Source organism: Cricetulus griseus, chromosome 3, assembly GCF_003668045.3.
Source record: "Cricetulus griseus strain 17A/GY chromosome 3, alternate assembly CriGri-PICRH-1.0, whole genome shotgun sequence".
NCBI classification, from domain to species: domain Eukaryota; kingdom Metazoa; phylum Chordata; class Mammalia; order Rodentia; family Cricetidae; genus Cricetulus; species Cricetulus griseus.
The window spans coordinates 189,186,960-189,207,106 of NC_048596.1; the positions used below are offsets into that span (position 1 = coordinate 189,186,960).

Sequence of the window (20,147 nt, forward strand, 5' to 3'; positions counted from 1 at the left end):
AAGAAGCTCCCCACCCTTTTAACTGGATCACAATGCTGTTGTTTTTCCTCCTAGGAGAAGCTAGACTGACCTCTAGTTCCACCCTGATCAACCTCACCTTGGGCAGCCTGCTGGATGATCAGCATTGGCATTCTGTGCTCATCCAGAGACTGGGCAAACAGGTCAACTTTACAGTGGACGAGCACAGGCGTCACTTCCATGCCCAGGGAGAATTCAATTACCTGGATCTTGATTATGAGGTGTGGTAGTTACATTTCAATTAATACAGATTTGATGATGTATCTGTGGTTTAACTTCCTAGCAGAAAATATGCTATAAAAAAAGACACCTTCAGAGTAAATCCCCAGGCTGACAAAGCATTCCTACTGTGATCTAGCTTACTAGCACATGGAACTTGGGGCTCACTATTTATTATATATTTGTATGTATCATTATAGATCATGACAGTCATTTCACCTGACATACAGTCACAGTACTTCATAGGTAGATTATGTTTCCCATGATGAGATTCCATTGCCACATACAAATCTAGAATGCGTTATCTGATTACTTGGTCTATCCCTGAGAAATAGAGATTTATGAGGGACTAGAACAGCAAACAGATTAATTCATTAACAGCTGATTTCAATATGCAAATAGCAATTTTGCCAGAAACATATACAAAATAAAATATCATAATTAGCTACATTATTAAATAGGCCAAGTTCTACTGTGAATCAAAAAGTGTATTTTTCTTCATTAAGCAATGAATATCAAAACCAGGTGTGACTAGTGACTTGGAAGGATAATCAAGCTGTCACACAAATGAAGACTGAATGCACATAAATTTGCTTTTAAAAGTCAGTATCTTAATTTTTTTTTCTGTGTGGTGTTGTGAAGTTATCTACCTGATGATTACTGCTATAATTGCTAATCATAATTATTTAAACAGGTTATCACAAAAATCACTAAACAATATTATTGATGCCATTTTTCTTTCTAAGATCAGCTTTGGAGGGATCTCAGCACCTGCAAAATCAGTGTCATTACCATACAAACATTTTCATGGGTGTTTAGAGAACCTCTATTATAATGGAGTGGACATCATTGGCTTGGCCAAGCAACACAGCCCTCGGATCATCACCATGGTAAGAGTCTCCATATGAAGGAATGAGTTAAGATATACCTATTCCAAAATAAAATTGCTCCATGTGGGGGTCTTGCTTATAATGTTTTAGAGATGGTCCTTACTTAAAAATTCTCTCTGGTTTACAGTATGCATATAGATCTTTTACCGTTTAGGGCAATTATAATTCATAGAAAAACTATTTATTTATTTATTTATTTATTTATTTATTTATTTTTGTTTTTTGAGACAAGGTTTCTCTCTGTAGCTTTGTAGACCTGGCTGAGTTCAAACTCACAGCGATCTGCCTGCCTCTGTCTCCTGAGTGCTGGGATTAAAGGCCTGAGCCATCACTGCCCAGCATATATTTATTTTCAAATGAAGTAAGTGCAGGATATATTTTTTTCCTAAGGAGATACAATACACACACACACACACACACACACACACACACACACACACACACACACACACGTACACACCCACTCATGCACATGCACACATGCATTCATCTCCTCACTCCAGAAAAGGAACCCATAACAGACCAAAGTAATGATTCACCAAATTCCAACTTGATGAACCTCTGAGTTCCTATGGGGTAATTACTATGAGTATGGGTACCAGGTTACTTACAGAGGAAAGGATGACTCAAAGGCAGCTGCATCATGGAAAAGGCTACCCAAAGCACAGGCGATGATTCACAAAGCTGCCATCACAGAGCTCTCTCCTCACAGGAGAGAGAAGTTGTTTGTGGCTTTTATAAAGCCATGGACGGGCCTTCCAGCATTTTCTAAGCTTCAGCTTTCTAAGACATTTGATGCTTTGTTTACCTCCTGAATCCCATGAGCCTGCCTCTCCATCTAGATGGGATGTTTTAATTGGAAAAACTGTCATACAACAATACATGTAAAAAATAGTATGGAAAATATTTAAAAATGTATTGTGATCTGGTTTTTAATTTTGTTTTGGCTGTGTCAGTTTTGTTGAGATGTTATTACTCTTGTTAATTTGTTTTTATTTCTTTTTTTCAGACTTTTAAAATTTGAATTAGAAACAAGATTGTTTTACATGTCAATCCCAGTTTCCTCTCCCTACTTTCCTCTCCTACCACCCACCCCAACTAAAACCCTACCTGTTTTTATTTAAGAATTTATTCCCTGACCAGCTCACTGGATGAGCTCAGTCTCTGGAACTGGATAGCATTCTGGTGTGTTCACAAGAAATTAGAAGCACTTGTGTTTGTCATGGTCATTCATAACAAATAAAGAACATATAAAATGTTACAACATTGCAGCTGCCAGGCTGTTTAAATAGTAGTATTATCTAGGCTTCCTTACACGCCAAGTCCATATGTGTGTGATGGGGTGGGCATATGAATGCTTTTGGTGTATGTGTGGATGTGAGCAATTGGAAGCTGGAGGCTGCTGTTTAGAATCATCCTCAATCATTATTCCACCTTATTCACTGAAGCTGTATTTATCATTCAAGCTCAGAGCTTGCCTGCCTATTGCTAGCTATGTTGCTCTGGGGATCTTCCTGTCTCTGCCCACTGAAGCTGCAGTTACAGGTGTCCTCTCTGCCCACCCAGCATCTGTGTGTGTTTCTGGGGATCCAAATTCCAGTAGTCAAATTTGCACAGCAAGTTCCTTGACCATTGGTCATATTTCCAGTCTTAAGTCTAGCTTTTTGGCATGGGTTCTGGAAGATGAACTTGGGTCTTTTTTGCTGGCAAGCAAGCCATGGCTATCACCACAGGTTTATGCTCATCCTTCACTGTACATGATTCCCAATACCTTTGGGGCAAAATGGCTGGTGCTCAATTTCTGATATTCAAGCATCATTCTTGGTTTTCATGGAACTTTTACCTAGAATCAGACAATGATTGAAATTCTGGGAAGCACAGTTTCCACTTTACTACTTTGATAATAAAATGCAGATGTAAATAGATTTTCATTAATTTCTTTCATTGCTTAAAATTCAAAATATGTAAATTGAATCTCACATTGTGCAGAAAATCCCAGAGAGCATCACTAGAATATTTATTATGGAAAAGATTTCATTCCCAACATGGATACTTTGTGAATTCATGTTCTTTGTATGTTCCTAACATCCAGTAAAGGCTTTATTTTCTTGCTGTTTTATTACAGGGAGATAATTTAAAAGGAAATATAGACAAATGTATGTGTGTTTCATACAAAATAATGTTTCTATGCAACACTTGGGCAAAGACCCCCTCTGTTCATGGGCAAGAGGGTGTGCTGTGTGTAGGGCAGGAGGAGGCAGCTACCCAAGTAAAGCTTAGGATCAAACTTCAGTGGGTAGCTGCTCCCATCTCCACAGGATTTGATTTTAAATTCCCTTTATTTTATAAGTGAGTGTGTATATTAGCAATTAGCATTTTGTGCTCTTAAGCTTTTAACATTTCACCCAACATACAGCATAACAGTTGTATCAAGTAAAAGTTCAGTCTTAAACATAATCATTTTAATTTTTTTGTTTGACCAAGATTTCCTCCCCAATGTTTATCCTTCTTGACAAAGTTGGTTTCATTGACTTTGCAAGCCTATACCAAAGTTAAAGAATGTGGAGAAGACCCAGGAACACACTTCAAGAACTTTTAAGATAAATGGCAAAGATTTGGACCTTCATGGTACAGCAAATTGTTTTCAGGCTAGAATAATACAAGACTGATAATCAGACTTCACAATATTTAAATTCCATCCCATGTGGGCTGTAATGAGCTGAATACCTGTTCTTGTCCTCTGTCCTCAGGGAAATACATCTTTTTCTTGCTCACAACCACAGTCAGTGCCTCTGACTTTCCTGAGCACCAGGAGTTACTTGGTACTTTCAGCATCTTCCAAAGAGGAAGCCATCTCAGCCAGTTTTCAATTCCGAACCTGGAATAAGGCAGGGCTTCTGCTTTTCAGTGAACTCCAATTGGTTTCAGGTGGTCTTCTCCTCTTGCTCAGCGATGGGAAACTTAAACTGAATCTCCACCAGCCAGGAAAGTCACCCAGTGACATCACAGCAGGTAATAAATGTATCCCTGCAGGCAAAGCATATGGATTTGAAAGATTTCATTATCTCTGTGTCCCTTCTTCATAAATTTCATGCATAACCAAGAATTAATATTTGTTTAATAAATGGATACTGAGTTAATAAGATTATCACTACCCTTCCTTAGAGAAACTTGGTTCCAATTTTTCTTCTAAATATGATTTCAGTGTTCAAAATTCTTACTAGCATAGTTGATAATGATGAGGGAATAGAAATTTCTATCCATGATCCTTCCACCAATTCAGACGAGTCATCAACCTAGCAGGAGGAAATGGGTTTGGGGGCAAAAGTTAATGACACTGCAACAGACCAGTAAATTAACTGAATGTCTTTCAGTGAATAATTAGACTGCTAAATAGCTATTGTCCAACTTGGTGTGGATCATGATAGAAGTCACATGGGTACCTATATCTATCTGTGTCATCATAGTTAATATTCAAATGTACCTTGTAATGGTTGGATACATTTTTAAACAGGCAAAGATTTGTGAAGAATTTGCCATTTGGGTACCAATTGAAGTTCTCTGCATTCTTGTACAATACAGTACCCTTTTATCAATTAGAGGTAATATAATTAAGGTGACTTTATATGTATTGAAAATTAATGTTCAATCTAGGTCAGAGATGTGGGTGAGGGATATATTTGTGTCTCTTCATTAAAAATATATAGATCTCAACAAGGAATCTCCATCAGATTTTTTTATATACAGAATAGCATCCACTCCTGGCAGCTAGAGGTCACATTTGGGTAAATTGCCACATTAATTTAATAAATAATCTTTGAAAACAAATTATAGATTTATTTTACTACTCCTCTCTATTAACTATGATCGACATTAATAGAATATGATTGAGAAAGGAAAAAATGAGAAAAGTTAAAAACAGTGTCTGAAACTAATAGGAAAAACATGTATACAGATTAATGCTAAGTGGTACTTAGGATTTCTATGGCTGTGGTCAAATACCATGACCATAAGGAACCAGGAGAGAAGAAGGTAGTTTACTTTACTTTCACTTCCCTATCACATTTCATCACTGGAGGAAGTCAGAGCAGGAACCTGGAAGCAGGAGCTGATGGAGAGGCCATAGAGGAGCGCTGCTTATGGCTTTCTCCTCATGCCTTCTTCAGTCTGCTTTCAGAGTGCACCCAAGACCAGTAGCCAAGGAGTGGCACCGTCTACAGTGAGCTGGGTCTTCTCACATCAATCATCAATAAAGAAAATGTACCACAGACTTGTCCACAGTCCTATCTGGTGGGGCAGTTTTCCAGTCGAAGTTCCCTCTTTCAAAATGACTGTAGCTTGTGTCAAGCTGACATAAAGCCAACCAGCATAGGGGCCTATTGTTTGTATATTGTTTGTTGCCATTTGTGTTCCTGTATCACTTCAGTTTAAGTGAGAGTGCTACAAAGTCGGTATTAATTATAATTTTTGAGAGGTACTATGCTGTGTCTTTTTATGTAATGTTCAATGTGGTGAATTTGTAGTCTGGACAAAAGGAAATATATTAATCAGTGTCATATGAATAATTAAGAGGCTCCTAAAATGAGAGTCTAAAATTGTAAGCTTGTCATTAGTGTGTAGTGTATTGTGATGTATTTGACATCCTCTGAAGTGGTTACAGCCGTAGCCTAATTTTCTACATCTTAAGGAAACTGCTTCAGTACAACATTACTGTAGTAAGCTGCATGAAGCTAGCTCACTTCCAACCTCTTTACCGGCATGTGTGGTTAATAAATTACTAGGTATAGCTCTGCATAGAATACCCTAAGTGATTTTAAAATCTCTAAATGAATGTTTGAATACAGACACAGCATAATCCATTATGATATCATGTGACTTTATATCATTATTTTCATAGTTTATAGTAAGGAATCTAACTATGAGTGTCAGTGTGGTAAAATAAATCACACTGAAAATAGCAAATGTTGGCTATCAACTCTCCCCACTCTTTTTTCCAGTTCCTTTCAAAATTATATGTCTAATAACTATGAACATTTAAGCTATCCTTTCATTAGAAAAGATCTATTATAATATAATACCAATCAAGTGGTCATTTGTGACTTAATTGGAAGTCATAATAGAGCAGTTGATTTGATTGCCAAATATTATCAAGTGTACCCCAAGTAGGGTATAGTATGTATGTTAATTTTTGTGAATGTCAGTGAAACAAATGCTTTTTTATTTACACATACATTACTTAAATGGTAGTTGAGTGTCTGGTCAGTTTCCTTTCCAATAGGAAATGATCTTTAACTAGGGATCATTTGGGGTACTAAAGCTTTTCATTATATAAGGGTGGCTTAAGCTTTCATAGTTATTAGACATATAAATTCCCAATCTTAAGGGCTTGAAAAATTCAAAATATTTTTACCTTTTCTAGTGAAAAAATAAATTATATGGAGAAAGAACTGAATTATACAAATATTTGAATTACCAGGATAAATTTGTAATGGAGTGTACCATTGGCAAATTGTCATTTGGAATTATTTGAAAATATTATGTGAACCTAAGCCATCCTTGAAATATTAATGATAGTGTATTAGCTTAAATCATGAGACATTTTAGCAGTGCTCTGCAATCTCTAATGACACAAGATATTTTCAACCCTTATCACTTTTAGAGAAGTCAAATCAAAACCCATCCAGGTGACATCAAGGACCTAATGTAACAATACAGTTACATTTTCTTATCAAAAATGAAATTCTTTGTTGTCAAGTTTGAAGTTCCTACAATGGTTCTAGTATTTTGCCTAATGGTGAAAATCAGTCCCATGAACAAGCTTTTTGGCCCCACATCAGAACCTGCCTGTGGTAAGCCTGCAAATGTATTAGAAATGTGTCTGCTGTTTTGATAGACATTTGCAATCCTTCTGTTCTTGGCAATGGCACAGCTGTTTTGGTGTGTCTCACCTAGAAAAAGCTATCCCCTTCCCTTAGGAATCTCTTCCTCCCTTCACACTGTAAACCTGTCACTTTTAAACTCCTGCCCTCCACTGAAGTGATAGTTACCAGTGACCCCCATATTTTCATCTGGACAGGAGCTGTCTAGTGATCTGGGCCTTTAATTCTGGCTAGTGAGGATAGTTAGTAAATGTAGGATTCCTGGGGATTTCAGAGTGCTGAGATATGTTTGGGACTGGGTACTACTGTTCAGGGGCTCCTTGAGTGATGGCATACATGTAATTGCCTTCTGCACCTTTGCAGAGGATCTACCCTAAGTGGCAGGCTTAGTGTTTTTCTTTATCCATCTTCCCCTTCTGGAAGCCTGTTACAGTCTTAGCAGAGGCTGAGGGCAGCTGAGCTGTTAGACCATTTCTATAGCAATTTACAACAGGCCTGCAGATTACACAGGAGAAAGCAGATAAAAACTTCTTACTTGCTGCTATGATTTGTTTAATGGTTATATGGTTTGAGTCAGAAACAAGGATTGAAGAAGAGAAGGTTCTAGAACAATTCTATTCTCTCCACCACCTGCAGTTGCAAAATACTTTTGTTTATTATTCAAGTCTTATATTTGCAGTAGATAGTGTTCACCCAGCCTAAGATCAACTTGAATATATTTGCAGTTTGAACACATTGAGTCTGTTGCTTGTTGCAAGAAGCGAAACAGACACTGAGACTCACATGAGCAGCTTGATGCAGAAGTGACATAAAATTTGGGGCTATGTTCTTTGACTCCTGGCATCTAAAAGCAAACATTTGCTGTAGATTAAATGCAAGTAAGAATAATTCTATGATTTGATATTTTTGTAATCTTAATCTAGGGCAATGGAAGAAAGAAATAATGCTGAAGTAATTGACAAAAGAGAAATGAATAGTTACAGTAGCCATTTTAGTTTGTGTTGCTGGGATTGCTATACCTAGCAGAAGCAGTGTAAGGAAGGAAGGACTTGCTTTAACTCCTGGCTTCGGGGAGTTTCAGTCCATCTTGCTGGCATGATGAACAGAAATGTTGAAGCAGCATACTTCATTATTGCAGGAATGTATGACAAAAGAGCCTGATAACACAAAATCTGGTCAGGAAGCTGAGAGGTCAGATCTAGGGGTTGGTCTATAGCTTCCATAACAAGCTCCTCTTCCATTAGCTAAGCTCCATCTCTCTCTTGAAGGTTCCACAGCCTCCAAAGTTGTATCACCTGGAGACCAATATTGCAAACTATGACCCTGCAGTGAAACATTAAATGTTCAAACAGTGACAGTAGTTATTCATGTTACTCAGAGGAGGGAGAGAAGCTTGATGTGTCTATGGTTTATGCATTAATCTTACTTCCTTTTTGGGCACACTCTATTTTGAAATAGTATTTTTGTCTGTTTGTCTGTTCTTTTGATATTTGAGACAAGACCTTGCTGGCTGGCCTGGAACTTACTGTGTAGACTAGACTGACCTTGAACTTAGAGTCTTTCTCCTGTTTCTGCCTTCCAGATGCTAGGATTATACACATGTAGCACTACAGGCAGTCTAGGAAAGTTTTTGATTTCTTCTCTTGATCCTATTGTCACAAACCTACTGATGTTGGCATTCTGGGAGTTTACATATGTTCAACAGATAACACCAGTCCTTCTGGCTCTGCATGGCAGCCACCTTCTCAGAGCTCAGCTTCCTATTAGCCATACCCCTTGTTGCCTGTTGATTGTTTGACATGAAGAAAAATAATAGGAGCACCTGCCTTATAGGCTGAGAAAATTGTGGATTTTAGAGTCAGGCAAGGGATTCTGGTTTGTTTTTGTTGCTTACTAGCTGAATAGTACCCAGGGCAATTGTTTATTCTCCCTAAGCTTCATTTTCTTCATACTTAAAACAAGGGTAATAACCATTGTGATATAAGTTACACAATACATAGAAAACACTAAGCAGTACTTGTGAACCATTGCTCAATAACATTGTTGTAATTATTACTATATTAATATATCAACAATTCACTTCCCAGAGTCTAATAAGTGGGGCCTGGGATATAGCTCAGTGTGGGGGGGTACTTGCTTCCTCAGGGCCCTGGCCTTGATGCCTATGATGGAAAAAGAATTATGAGTGATGGCTATATTATTATTTCAGCGTGAAATATGTGATCTCTTTCTGCTCTTTTGTTTTGTGTTTCCTACTGGGATGGGAATAACCTTAGCTACACACCCTATCACTAGGAATTCTGAATTCTGTCTTGACATCTAGCCATAAACCACAACAAAAGAGGCCAGAAGAGTGTTTCAGGGTATCATAAGTCACTTCTGTCAGGTATTCTGTCACAGTGATGAGAAGAATAACTGATAAGGTAGCAATAGAATTGATATGTAATATAATTAATAAGGAAAAAAGTACAAGTTGCATGGTTCCTTCCTTTAACAATAGTGTGGCCTTTCAAAGGGAACCCTTCTTATCAGACTGGGAGGTAGAAAAGTGAAGTATAGTCTGATTTACTAGGTAGGGCTAGTTGAAGTATGCTAGGGATCATTCACATTTTAATTTGAGCACTCCATCCAGTTGACAGGCAATAAGTCTCCTCCACAGGTAAATGATGTCTATTACACAAAATTTAAGCTTTGTAAAGACCTCTCTGAAAGTGTGGCCCCAGTTCATAACCTGCTGGCTTGTTAAATGGATGCATTTCACAGTGCCAAATTGCAGAGTGGGTTGTCCTGCCAATCTTTTGTTCATAATCAAACTTGGCTTCCATATGGAAAGTAGGATTCCAAAGGCCTCCCCAAGCCTTTGGTTTAGTTCCATTCCCTGCCCAATCAGCAGATGCTCAGGGCACAACTATACAAAGCATGATCCTTGGACCAACATGAGCTCTCCACAGAGCTTGTATGACTCCACAAGTACAAAATTAGTCATGAAGCTTTTAGAAACGGTTACCATACAAGGAAATCCCTGTAAAGCATAAGCATGTGCTTAGTAGACTTTTTCTTCTTAATGTTTCATTTTCAGTTTTTAATTTTATGTGTACGAATGACTTGTCTGCATGTTCACCTGTGCACCTTGTGCATGAAGGGCCTATGGAGGCCAGAAAAGGGACTGGATCTCCAGGGTCTGGAGTTCAGATGACTGTGAAGTACCGTGTGGGTGCTGGGAATCAAATCCAGTCCTCAGGAAGACCAGGCAATGCTCTTAACCACTAGCCATCTCTTCAGTCCCTAGACCTGAATTTTAATATATAATTGTTTTTATAGTAATCCATTTTATCATATGTTAGAAAAGTATCACTGTGCAAACCAGATGAGGTGGCACACACCTTGGATCCTAGAATGTGGGAGGCTGAGACAGGAAGATTATGATTTTGAAACCAGTTTGGGCTCTGTAATCAAACTCTGTAGCTGAAGAAGAAAGCAAATCAGGGCTGGGGAGACTATTCAGTGGAGTAAGCACTTGGGGAACCAGAGTGAGGACTTGAGTCAGATTTCCTGAACCCACTTAATAAAACCAGACATGGTCTGTCATCCCTATGACAAGATGGGAATCGGAGATGGGAGAATCCACAGCAGTTAGCCAGGCAGCCATCTTGGCATGTGCCACAGTGAATAACAAAAAGACTTTTAAACAAGTGGAGGGGAGGACTGGCACTAGAGGTTGTCTGACTCCCATGAGCACAGTGTGGCATGTGTATACCTGCATTCATACAGGCACAGGCACAGGTTCTCATCCACTCTCAGTCATTATAGAGTAGATTGGAAACTTCATCAGCATAGATATTTGAAAAGCAAAATCCACAAATAAAAGAAAACATAAGGAGAAACAACAGATTGATCCATTCATGTGGGACATGGCTGTGCTTTCTGGTCAAGTTAGAGGACACATGGGGATCGGAGATGTAGCTGGAAGCACTTGCACTTGTGGATTAAGTATGTCCCTCTAAGTGCTGCCTCCTAAAGGAAGTGCTGGAAGGACAGATTGGGGACACTTGATAAATTTACTCTACTCTTACTCAGTCATGGATTCTATAACTATATTCTGTCTTTTAAGTAGAGTCCCTTCTCAGAAAATTGTCTGAAAGTATCTAATCTGCCTTCTTCATTTCTGTGTCCCAGCATCTTTCATGTAGCAATCCAGAGTTGGGTCCTGAAAAAATTCTTTTCTTGGGTGATAGAATAGTGTGCCTCCAACCCTAGGTAGGATTTGTACCCCATTTAGTACATCCATGACAAATGATGTTACCAATTTAAGAGAGTTTGGGTGTTATTTCAAACTTAGTGAGGGAAACTCACTCAGCATAATAAGGCAATTACAAATGGATCCCTGGGCTTCATAGGGTGATTGTATTTTTGTTTGCTGACTGGGATGTTCTCTGGCTGTAAGACTGGCTGGCAAACCCACCACAGAGAGTGCAGTTTCCTTATCCCTGCTTGGCCTTGGACACAGCTATTGTAGTTCTAATTGTCTTTGAGAGGAGGGACAATGATATGAGTGTCACCTTAGGAAGAACTAGAGACTGTGTTTTAGTGGAAGCTCCTTGTTTTTTATTATAGCAACATTATAATTATGTAAAATTGTGAGTCTAATTAGAACTGTGTGTATTATATACAAAGAGAGTGAGAGGGTGTGAGCAAGAGATATAGAGACAGACAGAGCGTGGGGGGGGAGAATGAAAAAGAATCAATTCTAAATTATTTTGACAGTCATAGTAAATAAATTCCCATGAAGCTAAATCAAGGAGTGTCAGATATCAGGCTGTTTCCCTAGAGGGAAAATGTTCCTGTGAGCCACTTGTCACACCGTTTTTCTCCATCAATCTCAGGTAGAACCTATACAGACAACCTTATTTTTAATCTATGTGGGGTTCTTTTGAAAGATATTTAATATATAATATATTATTTTAATGCCTTTATTGTGTGATAATTTCATATAGGCATAAAATGTGTTCTGATCAAATCTACCTTCCATTTTTCCTTCATCCCCAACAACCACTTTTCCCTCCCAACAACATGTGTTCTTTTTAAAAGACCCACTGAGTCCATGTACATGGACTCTATTCTGAAGTTGTGGTCAATACCATCCTAACTCTCTCTCTCTCTCCCTCTCCCTCCCTCTCTCCTTTCCCCTCCCCCTGCCTCCCTCCTTCCTTCCCTCCTTCTCTCCTTCTCTTGCTTTCCCCATCGCGTTATAGGCATATCCTTCACATTTGGTATGGGGGACAATTCAAATAGATAGCATCCTGTTATCTGTAGCTTTACCTTCCATAGCTTCAGTGACTATGGCCAACTATGGTCTGAAAATACTAAGTGGAAAATTCCAGAAGTAAGCAGTTCATAGGGCTTAAATGATGCTTACAGTGTATTTTCTATTCTAGTCTGAGTTACTACTGCTAATGGTTGAGTGTGCCTAATTGGCAGGCTGTATTTTATCATAGCTATGTATATGCAGAAAAAGGCACAGTACATATTGGTTTCAGGCATCCCTGGGTGTCTTGTAATGTGTGCCTTGGAGAGTCTTCAGTAGATTCAAACATTGCAGTCAATCTAAAATGTCTACTGCTATTCATAAGCCATTGACTGCTTTGTGTTTGCTGTTGAGAGCTATTCCTCTGCTCCTTTCCCCAGGTGCTGGCTTAGATGATGGTCAGTGGCACTCTGTCTCCTTGTCTGCTAAAAGGAGTCACCTGAGTGTGACTGTGGATGGCCACGTCACCCCTGCTTCTCCTTGGCTGGGTCCTGAGCAGGTTAATCCAGGAAGCATCTTTTATTTTGGAGGTAAGAAAAGGAGTCAGATCATGTGGTCCACTGGATCACATTTGTGTTCCCACTCCTGTGTCTTGGGGATAGTATCTTCTATGCTTTGAGCAATGCTAACCCTGCTAACTCAGGACTAAATTTTAACTCTCTTTAAACATGAAAATGTTGAGGGGATCAAAATGACAAATTATGACCTAAAATGAATTTCTATAAAGCAGACTTCCTTATGCTTACCGTTTCTATAATGAGATTTGTTTTAAGTAGGTCACTTTCTTCAGTTCTTATTTTCAAGCTTTGTTAGATTGTCTTAGTGTTAAATGGCTCTCATACATCGTCTTCTGATTTGATGGGTTGATGTCACTGTGGTGTTTTTCTGATCTGACTCTTAGTTTCCCTAGAGCTTTCTTACTGCTTCCGCATTGCCCAGTACAGAAAGCAATATTATGCCAATGGACAAATAATTTAACCTAATTAGTCATAGCAACTCTGTCACTTTGCTGAAGAAAAACAAATACACTGGTGCATTTGATAAAACCAGGACACCAGCCTTCAGCATCAGCCTTTTCCTTAGGGGAAAAGAACAGATGAAGTGTTTAGCTGTCTCATGGATGGTTGACTGAAATAAAAGCTTGGCAAAGCAGACTTGTGGCATGAGAATGAGCTTTTATAACTGCAATGGAAGCACTAGACTCTCACATAGGGAGTGCAGTTTAGTAGCAAGAACTTAACTACACCATAGCATTCTCCATATTACCATTGTTTGGCTATTGAGTGACTATAGTTTAATAGTTGATAGGGAGATGCATTGGTGGTTCTAGGGTGTCACAGTTTGGTTTCCAGACCCACTACAGTTAGCTCACAAATGCCTATAACTCCAGATCTAGAAAATCTGATCCCTTAGTTCTCTGATGCACATAAACACACAGAGAGAGAATTAATAATAAAATAAATCTTAAAAATAATAACTAATTCTAGAATCTTTTTGATATGGAATAATGATTTTCAATTTATAGTTGCCAATAAAATTAATATTATTTTCTAAGAAGTGTTATACAAGACCATGCTGGAGGAACTCACAGAAACAGCTGACCTGAGCAAGTGGGAGCTCACAGACCCCAGTCTGACATCTGGGGAACCAGCATAAGACCAAACCAGGCCCCCTGAATGTGGGTGTCAGTTGGCGGGCCTGGGAAGACTATGGGACCTCTGGCAGTGGAACCAGTATTTATCCCTAGTGCATGAATGGGTTTTGGGAGCCCATTCCTTATGGAGGGATACTCTCTCAGCCTAGATACATGGGGAAAGGGCTAAGTCCTGCCCCAAATGATGTGACAGACTTTGATGATCCCTCATGGGAGCTTCACCCTCTCTGTGGAGTGGATGGGAGTGGGATGGGGGATGGTGGGCAGGATGGGAGGGAGAGGGAACTGGTATTGGTATGTAAATAAGATTGTTTTAAATTTAAATACAAATTAATTTTTAAAAAAGAATTGTTATAAAGACACAGACCAGTTCACCAAAGGTTAAATGCAAATTAAAGAACAAATCAAAACAAAGTTGTTAGTATTCAGGCATCTGTACTGGCCTGCCCTCAGGGTTGTGACAGGTTAGGTCCTCAGCTGCAACCACTAAGAGCACCACCTGTGGACATTTACTACATTCCCTTTTAAAAGGGCCCTGTCCACCTCCTGTCTTTCCCACCACCTCTCTCTCTCTCTCTCTCTCTCTCTTCTCTCTCTCTCTCTCTCTGTCTCTCTCTCTCTCTCTCTCTCTCTCTCTGTCTCTCTCTCTGTCTCTCTCTCTCTCTCTGTCTCTCTCTCTCTCTCTCTGCCTCTGTCTTTTCTTCTGCAGCTCCTGTTCCTAGCAGCCTGTCTTCCTTATTCCTTCCCCACTTTTCCCATTCACTTTCCTCCAATAAAACCCCCCTTTACCCAAGCTCTGTCACATGGCCTCTTTCTCTCCAGTGCTGCTTTTAATATTACAACAAAAGTGAAACAGGAAGAAAAAAAACAAAGTGCCAGAGAGATGGCTTGGTAGTTAAGAGCATTGGCTCCTCTTGCAGGGGACCCAGGTTCAACTCTTAGCAACCATATGGAGTGTCACACTACCTGTAACTCCAACATCATGGTATTCAAACCCTCTTCTGATTTCTGAGGTATCTGCACTCACATACACACACCCACACAGCAACACATACATATACATAATTAAAAATAAAATCTTTATGAAACAAAACTTATATAGTCCAATACTGAAAAAGGCAGCAAAAGACTATAGTTTTAAATGATACGATTGCTTCCAAGACTGAGATTTGTACATCTGTGGACTAAGATGCTTTACAAAACCCAGTGGATTTCATATTTACCCATAGGAACATGGTTTTCAGTCAATAGTAGGTATATGGAATACGCTAACCCAGAGCTTTCAATCCAAAGGAAAAGATTTAGAACAGAGAAAGAGATAAGAAAAAAAAAAAAGTCCAACGCCAAGCATATTGTTAAAGGATATAACATAAAAATAGAAGCTTGGATAAAACTGTTAATAAATCATGAAAATAGAATTGTCTTTCTTGTAGCATTTTATGTCCTCTATGTTTGGATTTAGTAATACTTGGCTGTTTTATGCATTTTCTCTGGCTATTGTGTTTATTCACACTGTAATATTTGAGAGTGAAGTATATGCATGCTGTAATTTTTGTTTATTATTATATATGTGTCACACTCTACACTATTCTAAAATGGTTTGGATACGCCAAGATTTATTGAAATATTGCAAAGCTACACAGAACTTTACTGTGTACCCCACATCTACTTTCGTTTGTTGTCCACATTTCAGATCATATGTACATTTAAGGAATACCAATGACTTTTTTTTGTTTTTTTTTTTTTTTTTTTTGGTTTTTCGAGACAGGGTTTCTCTGTGTAGCTTTGGAGCCTATCCTGGCACTCGCTCTGGAGACCAGGCTGGTGGCGACCTCACAGAGATCCGCCTGCCTCTGCCTCCCAAGTGCTGGGATTAAAGGCATGGGCCACCAACGCCTGGCTACCAATGACTTTTTTGGTGTATTTGTGTTTATTTAAGTGTGAATATGGTACACACATACATACACACACACACACACACACACACACACACACACACACACACACACACAAGTGTACAGGTGCAGGTGCCTACTAGTGCAGGTGGAGACCAAATAAGGTTGCCAAGCAACCCACCTTATTGTTCTCCACCTTAATCCTTTGAAGCATGGTCTCTCATTGAACCTAAAGAGAGGCTGTTATCCAGCAAGCTCCACAGATCCTCCCATCTCTACCTATTTCCTTAGTACTTGGGTAAAAGTTATGTGCAATGTTATGCCTACTTTTATTTGGCTTCTAGGTATTTGAATTCAGTTCCTCATGGTTGTACATGTACTCTTAGCAACAGAACCATCTCCCAATCCCTCTAATGATATTTAGAAATTCCTAGTCTTCACTTGCATATTTTTTCTTAAGAAAGATTAAGTTTATCATGCATGTTTGTACCTATAGGATGTTTCAGGTGACCACTATCTGAATTGAGTTCTTTTTTATTTTCCTGTTAATTATAAAATTATAACCATTTATGATATTCCTAAAAGATATGCTATAGAGCTTCTAAGATAATACCCAAGCAACAAGTCATTATAATATATGCCCTGTTGGATCTTGACTATCCCAACATTTTCAGGCTTTGGCTTCATGCTACAGAACCTGATTGAGAAGTTCTATGTGGAAACCAAACTCATTAGGATTTGGGGGCTGGGAATTCTGTGTCTCAGAGAATAGAGGCTGTGCATTCCAAGTGGGTACCACATCTTTCCTTGGGAAGCTCTGAGTATCATTGGCAAAGTCATGTTTGGGGAAGGGACAAAGTAGGGCCCTCTAAGGTGCAGTACTGGCCTGATTGCTAGACTGGTATTGGCAGTATAATGACCACATTCTTGAAATTTCTAGCTGAAAGTTTTGTGTCCCTCCCCAAAACTGTGTCACCATTGTTCACCATTGAAGACGTGTTTTTGTTCAATGTAGATAGGGGTCTCTTTATCACTGGTGCTTTATTTATCTAGGTAGAACACAGTTTTGCAGGCATTAATTCTTTACCATTTGATATTCATGATTTAAAAAAAAATCCCATGTTTTAAGAAACTCCCCAAGCACTCTCCTTTGCTTGCCTCCAAATTCAATTGCGAGTTCAAAGTTATGGTGTAAAATCCAGTCATACTAACCTAGCTGTCATACTCTACTGTGAAGACTTCATCTGCCCCGATAGCCTGGGTTCTGTCTCCACTCTTCAGTCTTCAGAGTGCCTGTCTCATTGGATGTTAGGATGGAGGGCTCCTTCTCAAAGAACAGAGCTCTGTGTGCAACACAAAACAATCACTATTTACCCACAACTCTCTTTCCTCTTAACCTTTCTTCTTTCAAATGAGTGTATTTCAAAAAATCAGAGAGCACTGTGGGACACTGCTCAGCTTTGATCATTTATAAGCCATACGTTTTAAATCTTGGTTCTCCACATGGAGGATAGTTGTGTGTCTAATTTCTGTAAATTCCCTTATGTAATCTTTTTTGATGGGTAACACAGCATGCATCACAAACCGGGGATTCCAACTGAGATGCAGAATTCTCACATTTAAGTTCCCTGTGTAAAGCAAGCATAGGATATCTGAGGACCATACCACCATGAAACAGCATCTCACTGCTGGAACAGCAGCATATGGTGGTAATTTATGTGTCATCTCCAGAGGTATTTAACACAATGACTGCCTCTGGTAATGGATCCATCCATCAATTCAGCATAGAAAATTCTTAGCAACCTTCCTACTTCAGAACTTTCATCTTGAATGGATACAGAAGTCAACTTCTCCCTGTTTCCATTATATTACCCCATGGTTGCCTCTTTGAAGACTAATGAGACAAACCTGATCGAACCCTTCTTCATTCTTGGAATTTCTTGTTTTATGAGCATTTCAACCTGAAATATGAAGTACCCATGATCTGAATCTTGGCTTTGTCTACAGTTCTATGTGATTCAGTTTGCCTTGCCTTGTTTCCTACAGACATACTGCATGGTTTAATACATTCTGAAATAGTTTGAGATGTGTGGGCAACACCAGCCATAGAAGAAAGTAGCCAAGTTGTTTACACTCTTGGGGTATGGGAACTGTCAAGTGTTCTTGGACTATTACCCTTTCTGCTCTATCCTGCCATTCTTAATTGTATAATGGGTCATCTACAAGGAGATTGTGACAACCTTGTATGCTATAATGGCTTTTCCTGGGAAAAGTGAGAAAAAGTTTCTTCACTCCAAATAGGACACCTACAACATACCAAAGAGATTCAATCCAAGTAGCTCATGAACCAATGAGTGAGTTGGTGATCTTTACCAGAACATGGGTGGCTCAAAGGCAGCTGCATTGCAGAATGCTTACTCTGGCATAGATGACTGCTTTTTGAAGTTGTATCTCTGGAATTACCATCAGGACTTCCATGTTGCTCCACCAGAACCCCGCCTCTCCCCAGCATTTTTTTTTTTTTTACTGCTTATGTAACCTGGGAGAGGGGTGGGTCTCACAGTTTTTTATGATTGCTTGAGTTTCTTTTTCCCCCTCTAGAAAGCATTTCAAAGGTGGATATAGTTACACAACACTATACTATGGTCCAGAAGAATATTAATTACTGGAAATGTATACATTACTGTGTACCTTAAATCACTACTCAAAAAGCTGTGATGGCCTGTTGTTGATATATTAAATTTGATACTTTGAAATTTTCATTAAAATCAAAAAAGCATATTTCAGAGTACCTGCTAATAGTTTTGCTGGGAAAAAAAAGCATTAAAGAGAGATATTCTAAGTGAAAATATTGAATTGTAATGGAAATTTTCAGGTGGAAAACTAGCAGAGAGGAATTAAGAAGTTGCTGCCTCTCTTCTAATTCTGTGAAATTGTAGTGGTGGCTGACAGCCATAGCAGCAAAGAAAGATTGATGGAAAATATGTAAGTGAAATATATGTGCTCATACTCCATAAAATTATTTACTTCACTTGAATAAACATTTAGAACATCATTAAACCCAGACTGTAATGGTTAATATTATATTTGTTATTTAAATAATGAGAACAAATCTTAAATGTTAGAAAAAACTCAACATAAAGAGAACATTCTTTGCTGAGCCAAAGAATAAATAAAATCAAACAGCGAAATATTTTTTGACATTCAGACATTTGTATTTGTCAAATATATATGTGGCTCTTGCATGTATAAGGAAATAAAGTATTTAATCAAATAAAGAGTTAGTAAGTTTATTCTAGGTAAATATATCTCCTTTCTCAGATAGTTAGCTTTAAGTACAAGGCATTTCATTATTATTGATTTATCTTTTCTTGTCTTCAGTGAACACTCATCCTAGTTTATGCTTTGAGTTTTCCAGTCTAAAGACTAAGTTTCCTCATAAGTTATAGGAGATTTGACACTTTTAGGATTTGGAGCCAATAGCTAAACTTCTAAATGTAGACTAAGCTAAATTGGTGCATACAATTATTACAACTCTAGAGATTTCCTTTGGATCCTATGGAAAGAAAGACAACACTTAGCATGAATTTAGATGAAACTAATAATGTTTCCAGCAGGTTTATTTCTCTCCACTAATGCATTTTTCTATATAAATTCTACTGTGATCCCAAATACTGATTTTCTGTGATGCACTGTGACTTCATTTTGTTTTGCTCTTATCAGGTTGCCCAGACAAAAACTTTGGATCCAAGTGTAAGAGCCCACTAGGTGGATTTCAAGGATGTATGAGACTCATATCTATCAATAACAAAATGGTAGATCTGATAGCTGTCCAGCAGGGGTCCCTTGGCAACTTCAGTGACCTTCAGATAGACTCGTGTGGCATCTCAGACAGGTAAGGACAGCCTCACATCTCTTCATTGACCTATTCAAAATTTGATAACTACATACGTACATACATACATACATACATACATACATACATACATACATATTTTTTTCTCACTACTATCTGTTATACCAGACATGAACTGTATCTACATTATAAATAAAGAAATGTAGCCACGTGTTGGTGGTGCAAGCCTGTAATCTCAGCACTCCAGAGGCAGAGGCAGGAGGATCTCTGTGAGTTTGAGGCCAGTCTAGTCTACAGAGTGCGTTCCAGGACAGGCTCCAAAGCAATACAGAGAAACCCTGTCTTGAAAAACCAAAACAAAATGTAGCAATTGCTTTATATAACATATTTCAACTAATAATATTAATAATAGATATAAGATATGTGACTGT

At 38.5% G+C, this 20,147-nt stretch overlaps 1 protein-coding gene across 6 annotated transcripts in view; it reads left to right on the top strand.

Moving 5' to 3' along the window:
- Cntnap4 (contactin associated protein family member 4) overlaps nucleotides 1-20,147 on the top strand; it is a 280,275-nt gene that overhangs the window by 169,754 nt on the left and 90,374 nt on the right. For 4 of the 6 annotated variants that reach the window (XM_027406068.2, XM_035441454.1, XM_035441457.1 and 1 more), the window contains exons 6-10: nucleotides 55-239; nucleotides 984-1,127; nucleotides 3,878-4,139; nucleotides 12,692-12,841; nucleotides 19,584-19,755. In XM_027406068.2, coding sequence (XP_027261869.1) covers nucleotides 55-239; nucleotides 984-1,127; nucleotides 3,878-4,139; nucleotides 12,692-12,841; nucleotides 19,584-19,755 — 913 coding nt within the window. The remainder of the gene's footprint in view (nucleotides 1-54; nucleotides 240-983; nucleotides 1,128-3,877; nucleotides 4,140-12,691; nucleotides 12,842-19,583; nucleotides 19,756-20,147) is intronic. The other 2 variants (XM_035441456.1, XM_035441455.1) reach the window with 2 other exon arrangements.